Genomic DNA, 7,737 nt, shown 5'->3' on the forward strand with positions numbered 1-7,737 from the left:
AGACGCAACTGCAGCGACTCAAGCAGCAACAGAAGCTGCAACAGCAGCAACAACAACAACAATTGGAAGCCATTCATGGCATGGGCAAGGGACACGTGGCTAAGCATAGTGCTGGCTGTTTGCAGTTTCCACCGCCACCGGATTACCCGCCACCGGCTGCGAGCAGTCCGCTGCACAAGTCCGCCGGCAGCTCACCCATTGCCGTTGCGGCAATTGTGAGCAGCAACACAACGGTTGCTGTCAACGCCGGCAGCGTTGCCGTCAATGGCAATGGACGGCGCCAGTTGTTGCCTCGCTATCCGGATCCCGATCCGGATGCCATTGAAATCTGTACGGAGCAGGAGTTGTCACCGCATCATCTCAAGCAGCTGGCGCGCCAGAGCAAAACGCTGGGACGCGACAACAACAGCGGCGGTGACAAACAGTGGACGCAACTGCAGCAGGCGAACAGTCTGCATCATGTGCATCATCATCAGCAACATCCACATCAGCATCAACATCAACATCCTCATCTACATCAGCATCATGCGCATGCTCATCATCAACACCAACATCAACATCAACAGCAGCATGATTACTCATATGCGTACTATGAGCCGGGCGCCGCAATGCGGCACTCCAATGTACCCAAGCCGGATGGCAGCACAAATGTGGAGTCCAGTTGCTGTGCGGCTGCGTTGCAGCCACAAGTTGATGTTGGACCACCGCCACCCAACTCGATACGCGCCCTGCTCTCCAAGGGCAAGAAGAACAAGCAGCTGGTGTCGCCGGCGACGCTGCAATCGTATCAGACGCGCTACCACAAGCTGACCACAGCTGCAGCAGCAGCAGCAGCAGCAGCAGCAACGGCATCAGCAGCGGCAGCAGCAGCAACAGCAACAACAACAACAGCAGCAGCAGCAGCTGCAGTTGTTGCCAACCAGAGCGAGAATTTCTACGAAGAGATCAATGCGGCCGCGTTGCAATCGGGCAAGGTGGCACAGCAACAATTGGGCTGCAGCATTGGGTCGCATTCAGCGGGCTCACTGAATCAAACGCTCGTCGAGGAGGAACTGCGTCGAGTGCAGCATCGTCATCACAAGATACTCGGCGAGCTGAATCTCAGCGTGGAGGCGATGCTTATGCCCGAAAGTCCGCCCAAATGCAGTCCACCAGCTGGAGCTGGTGCTGCTGGTGCTGCTGGTGCTGTTGCTGGCACTCCACCCAAGCCAAGTCCGACGGTTTGCGTGACGGCAACAAGCGGACAGCCAGCGATTCTCGGCCGGCTCACATCCACCTCGGCGGACAATATCTGTGATACAAGCAGCAACGTTGGCGGCATTGAGCAGCTGCTGGCAACGCTCAAGGGCCAGCAAACGACACATATCGCTGGCAACAACAGCAACACCAGCTGTGGGGGCACCGCCAGCGCACAACAAACCAGTGTCGCCACCACAGCCGGTGGCGATTTGGATAGCGGCTTCAGCGGCAGCAGCGGTGCCAGCTACATTGGCAGCCTACGTCTGAGCAAGACGCAGCACATCAAGTGCGCCCGACAGACGCCCACAGCAACGGCGGCATATGCCACACAAAGTTGCCGTTCGTTTCAACGCTCCACAGCGTATGATGAAACAATTGCCACGGCCAGTGCCACAACCAGCTCGCTAATGTGCGCCTCGAATTCCACATTTCTGACGCGCGCCTCCTGCGGCCGCCGCATTCTCAGCTGTGCGCGGATACGTGCTGCCGAGGATCCGGGTCCCACTGTGCCCACGGAGTCGAAGGCGCGCAGCTTCTGGAATCGCAAGGGATGGCGCAAATTACCCGGCTTCTCCACATCCACATCGAGCATCAATGACACGGGTCTCGCAGGTGAGTGAGATATAAAAACAAAAACAAAAACCAAAAAAAGGGTCCCAAAATATTTATCAAATATGCAAAGATTTATACACAAAATTACTATGCATTTAATAATAATGTTCATATAAATGGGAACGACACAAGTTGTTTTTTATATTTTAAATAAGCACTTTGCTTAAATGCATTATAAATGGAATAATATTATATATAATTTGAGTTAGGGTCCGATAATATCTATTCTATCTGTAGAAAATTATTATGAATAAAATAATAATTGCCATATAAACATGATTTATTTTTCACTTTGCAATTTGAAGAAAATTTAAGTGAATCTTTCTTTTGCAAATGTTTTTCAAGGTCTTTAGAAAGTTTTTAGATACATTTCTCATTTTGCGTAGATTTATAGATTTCTGTGCAAATATATTTATTTAAACAGAAGCAGAATCAGTATTCTTCTTCTTTTTTTTTGTGAGCAATGTAACTTTGTTTGAAAATTGAGTTCTCAAATATATTTATATCATATATATTTTATTTTTTCTTTCATTTTTGATTTTTGGTGCAATTTTAAGAGCTTAGTTTAAAAAAGATACTCAATTAAGAACATATTTAAATTTGTTCACCATATTAATTAAGTGTATTTGTTTTTAACAATACATAAAAATGTTTAAGTATTATTACTAAAGTGTTACATACATTTATTGAATGGTTACAACGCTCAAAATGCAAGCTTACGTGATGCTGCTTGCTGTTGTATGCCGCTTAGAGTTGCGCATTGCTTGCGCCATCTGTTGTATTTTTCTGCAATGTGTCGTGTCTTGGCTAAAAGGTGTCGTTCCGTACTTAACGAAATTTACATTCCGTTTGCGCACATTCGTAGCATATTGTTGGGAACATATTTTAAATTGTAAATCATAGCAAGCTTTTAAATGCGTCACTTGCTTAACAGTTGCAAGTTTTCAAATGAAAACTTGTTTTCATATATAAACAATGCAAAGCTTATTTAGATTACAATTTATGTGCAGGCTTCTGTTTATATATGTCTGCCAATCAGATTAATGCATTGCCGAATTCTTCGTTGAGTTCGCTGCTTGAATTTAATACTACGCTTAGCGGGCAATCAATGAAATCGAGCTAAGCTCGCAACAGGCTGTTTCCCCTCACATCACCGCACACACACACACACACACACACACACGCTAACAACTTGCATGTGCAGGCAGGCAGCGGGTATATTTTTTGTGGCACATGCTCCGCTGGCTCCGCTCCGCGTCGTCGTCGTCGTCGTTGGACATCGTCGTCGTCGTCGTCGTTGGACATCGTCGTCATCGTCTCGTCATCGTCATCGTCGTTTTTTTAGTCGCTGTTTTTGTTGGCTCATTTTTTTTGGGCTACATTCCCATTCATCGGCATTCAGCGGATTCAGTAGAATCGATCTTGTCGTGCTTGCTGCATGCTCTGCCAGGCTGCGCTATCGTTTTCTGTTTTCTGTTTTTCGTTTTCCGTTTTTCGCTTTATCACCCCACAAATAAATAATAGCGTACGCACACACACAGACACACTCACGCACATGCACACAGCTGCACATCAATTTTCCTGCTTTTTATTCTCTTATTTTTTTTTTTTTTTTTTTTGGTGCACAAGTGCAAGTGTGTTGGTTATTTAGGGCTGCGAGAGTTGTGCAAAAAATACATACCAATAAAACTGTGAGTCTCTTTTATATCTCTCTGTGTGTGTGTGAGTGCTAGTGTGACTGCTTGTGTGTGTGTGTGTGTTCTTGTTGTCATATTTGTTTGCAATGTTTGCTGCCTCAACAAAACAACGACAAACTGTCGACCTCGCTGACCCCACTCGACCTATTAACCAACAAAACAAATGCTGCAAACGCAGCCATAGCAACAATTTTGCCGTCCTTCACTCTGAGGGAGGCGTTAACAATGCGTTGTCGTAGTCGTTGTCGTTGTCGATGGCAACATAAATATATAAATACACACACACACAGGCACTCATACACATGTTCATCATACATAGGTATTCAAAAATAAATCGAGAATAATTAATTTAAGCTGCAAGCTTGGCAGCCGTCTGCCTTTGCATTATCAGTTTGAGCGCATTTTTTGTTCGTTTCTAATTTGAGTAAACACATTAAATTGACGAACGATTTGTTAACATTTCAAACATTCAAAAAAGTCCAAAGCCTCATTTTGTTGGCTGATCTGAGATGATGTTGCAACTAGAGAGATAACCGCAAGGCGATGACCCGACTTATTACTTATGTATTTCCACTGCACACACACAAACACACACACAGGCATACAGAGAGAAAGTCATATATATATATTTATATACATATATACACATAAAGAAATTGCAACAATTGATCGGTGTAACAAATACGATTTCGGGTAATGCATTGGAATGATGGCATTCCATTTAATTAAATCCGCACTGGATGGCTCTCATCATCAGCATCATCATCATCATCAGCATCCGTCACTGATGATTCGCAATAATCTCGAACTGAATCTAAATCAACAGGGCAACGGTGTTATCCTGCTAAAATGTGCGTATTTATTACATATTTTTATTTTCTACTTTATTCAAGATATTGATTTATTTTTGGCCTCTTTTTGTTTCTCAATCCAATCAATTATATATATATATATATATATATACTTTCACATATTATTTTTATGCACTGTTTAATGACAGACTTTTATTCTAGTTTTTTTGATTTAATATTGATGACAAATGTAAAAAAAAAAATATATATATATTTATAAAGTCTGTCTTCAAATAGAAAACTTTTCCCACTATAAACGAAATATATTTAAGCAGAGCATATTTATTTTATTACTAAATATTGGAAACACTCAACAAATGATGAACTTTGTCATAAATAAGACGACTTAATTTTCAGCTTAATATTGATCCTGAATTCGAACAGGATTCGATAAATAAGAGCATTGATCACATTGATAACGGCGAACTTAAGTGAACATGTTTGTTTTTTAATACACTTCGAGATTTGAATTGAAATTTTAAGTAATTGTGGAATGCACAGCTTCTGATGAATAATATTGCCTCATTTTATTGTACTTGTCGGTTTTGTTGTTCTGTCGTTTTTACTGCTTTTGTATTGCCAAATATCTTGTAGATATATTTATTTATACATCTGTTAAGCAAATAATTCAATTTTAATAGTGCTTTCTTTGCGAGTGCAAATCAATTAAAATGCAAAAGTACAAGTATACAAAAATAAAACTTTAATACAAAGAAGAAAGAACAAACGCTGTACTCTCGATGACGAACCTTTGTATATGTCATTTGTATATTATTCAAAATATATTATAAAATTACCGATTGATTTGAATAAAACAGCTGATCTACTCATTTTTATTTTCATTTGCGAAATGACATGAAAAAGAATTAAAAAGACGATAACCAGTTTACTGCAAACAGCCCAATAACTTAGAGTTCACTTTAAAAATGAAAAAATTACATTTCTATTTGGCTTTCAGCATTAAATTATTATACAAAATTGAATCATACAAAATAAATGAAATGATCTGTCTTGAAATATCAATTTTGACATTGGTATTGCCATACTTTTCATAACATCGATACAAACTCTCGAAATACTCTATGCAAATTTCTAAAATCCTCAACATACTTTACGAATTTTGAATGTGCAGAATGTTGTCCCATGTGGACAACTGGACAGGCATCAACTCTACATTCTATAGATTATATTTGGGAATATAGGAAATGTTGATGGTAGGCTATTAAATACTTAGATTTCAATTCGATTTATGACAAACTAAAAATTCCCCTCTGCTCGTGTATAAGAACACAATAAGCAGAAACAAATGAATTAAAAGCTTTGCACTGCGTTAAGATCAATACCAATGTTAATATGTTAATAGCAATAACAATAATAAGAATAACAATAAACAGAATAATAACAACAATAATAAACACACACATACACATTTTATTATAAATGGAAATACCAAAAGCTCAAATTTGAATTCGAATTTGCGAAGCAGCAAAAAGCGAGATCAAAAGCGAATGCTAAATTCGCAGGTGACGGCACTAACCTCACCCACAGTAAAGCCAGATAATATAAATAATAAGTGCGATCATAATATATAATATGTATAAAATAAAATATATTTATATTTATATATATATATATATACATTCAAGTGATTTTATATCAATGGCGCGTGCTGATCTACTAAACTATAGCTTCTGTTTGAAATCGGAATCAGAGCTCAGAGATGCACACATATAATAAAAAAAAAACACAGCCAGTCAGCCATATATGTATATATATATATATGAATGATCATACAGATGCACAATCCACTTCGAGGGGTCGTCGCCTCGGGAGACGCACTCCAGTTCACCTCGTGTGTATGGCTCCATTAGCTCACGAGTGGCGAGTGGCGAGTGCAACGACTATCTCCATACATTTGTGTGTTGTATACAAAAATAAAAAATAAATAAAACCGAGTACTTTATGCTTTCTGAGATGGCTTATTATTGCAGCAATAAAGCACACCAAATGTAAAAAATAAAACAGGACAAAAGACCAAAATCCAGAATCCAATTATTAAGTATATTTTACATTAATTGCGAGTATAGAACAACATATTTATATATATTCTATATGCTACTTGTGCTGTGTGTGTGTGTGTGTGTGAGTGTGTATGGCTCACGCCAATTGTTAACTAATTTTCGAGTTATCCTAAGCAGTTAAGTGCTCGTTCAATTCAATTAGCAGACATTGCCAACAATTGAACAGTTTTCTGGATGCCATTGCATCTGTAGCTATATCTACAACTGCTGCCTATGGAAAACTATCAGATACAAGCAGTTGCACATACGAAAATATGCGTTGCACTCTGCCATTGCCATTGTGTGTGCGTCTCATTGTATGAATGTCTATATGGACTGTCGAACGTCAGCTGTTGCTATTGTTATTGTTATTGTTATTGCTGCTGTTATATATATATATATATATATATAATATATATATGTATTGTTGTCTGTCGCGACATTAGCGCGTGTTTGAGTGCCGCTTAAAAACGCCTCGTTAATCAATGTCGTCGCCTCGTTCGTTAATTGCAAATGCGACAGCGACTTCAACTGGCCCATGTCCAGTGCAATTTCCATTTTCCATTTCCATGCCCAACTCACAAGTCACAGATTAAATTTCATGTGCATCTCAATGCTCACAGCTCTTACTATTGCTCATTGCACAGCACAAAATTCGGGGCTAGATCCTCAATGTGAAGTTTACTTGCTAAACGTTTTCTAATTCAGTTCAATTTACTCCGTCGTTGCCTAGTCACATTTAGCCTGTTCACAGAATGTGAAATGTATTTTGCCATATTCAAAATGCGTCAATTATGTTAATATATACAAAGAGAGCTAATTGCTTCTCTTAAAATAGAATTATAATTAAATTCACTGTAATAATGTAATAATGATGTGCTTATTGCGTGTCATATATTTGAGTTAATTTTATTAGTCATTTCACAAATACAAATTTAAATCAATCGGTAATTTTTCCACTCGCAAGTCAGCAACAACAGAGACTCATAATGGAATCGTGTTTGTACGAAATGTTGGGCATTGTGGACGCCGGATATATATATATATATGTATGCATACATATGTGTATAATTTTCGGAACTGATATTAAATATTAACAAGCATTTCTTGTAGTGTTGCTCAACTACAGTTGTCTTGCGAACATTGTCCGCTCTGCCAGACAGACAGCCACCCACTCGGACTGTCCTCACTTGGCTGGGCTCACTTGGCCAGCATAGTTGAGAGCTTTACGACACGAAAATCGTGTAGCCTTTGAGTTGCAGTTTTTCTGCTGCTGCT

General features: G+C 39.5%; 1 protein-coding gene across 1 annotated transcript in view; it reads left to right on the plus strand.

Moving 5' to 3' along the window:
* Positions 1–21: 21 nt before the first annotated feature.
* The window catches only part of LOC6565113, a 92,270-nt gene continuing 84,554 nt past the window's right edge, over positions 22–7,737 (plus strand). The window contains exons 1-3 of the mRNA XM_043216287.1: positions 22–412; positions 515–833; positions 924–1,851. Of these exons, the coding sequence (XP_043072222.1) occupies positions 81–412; positions 515–833; positions 924–1,851 (1,579 nt within the window). The 5' untranslated portion in view covers positions 22–80. The remainder of the gene's footprint in view (positions 413–514; positions 834–923; positions 1,852–7,737) is intronic.

The sequence above is a fragment of the Drosophila grimshawi genome, unplaced genomic scaffold, assembly GCF_018153295.1.
Source record: "Drosophila grimshawi isolate 15287-2541.00 unplaced genomic scaffold, ASM1815329v1 contig_848, whole genome shotgun sequence".
Taxonomy (NCBI): Eukaryota; Metazoa; Arthropoda; class Insecta; order Diptera; family Drosophilidae; genus Drosophila; species Drosophila grimshawi.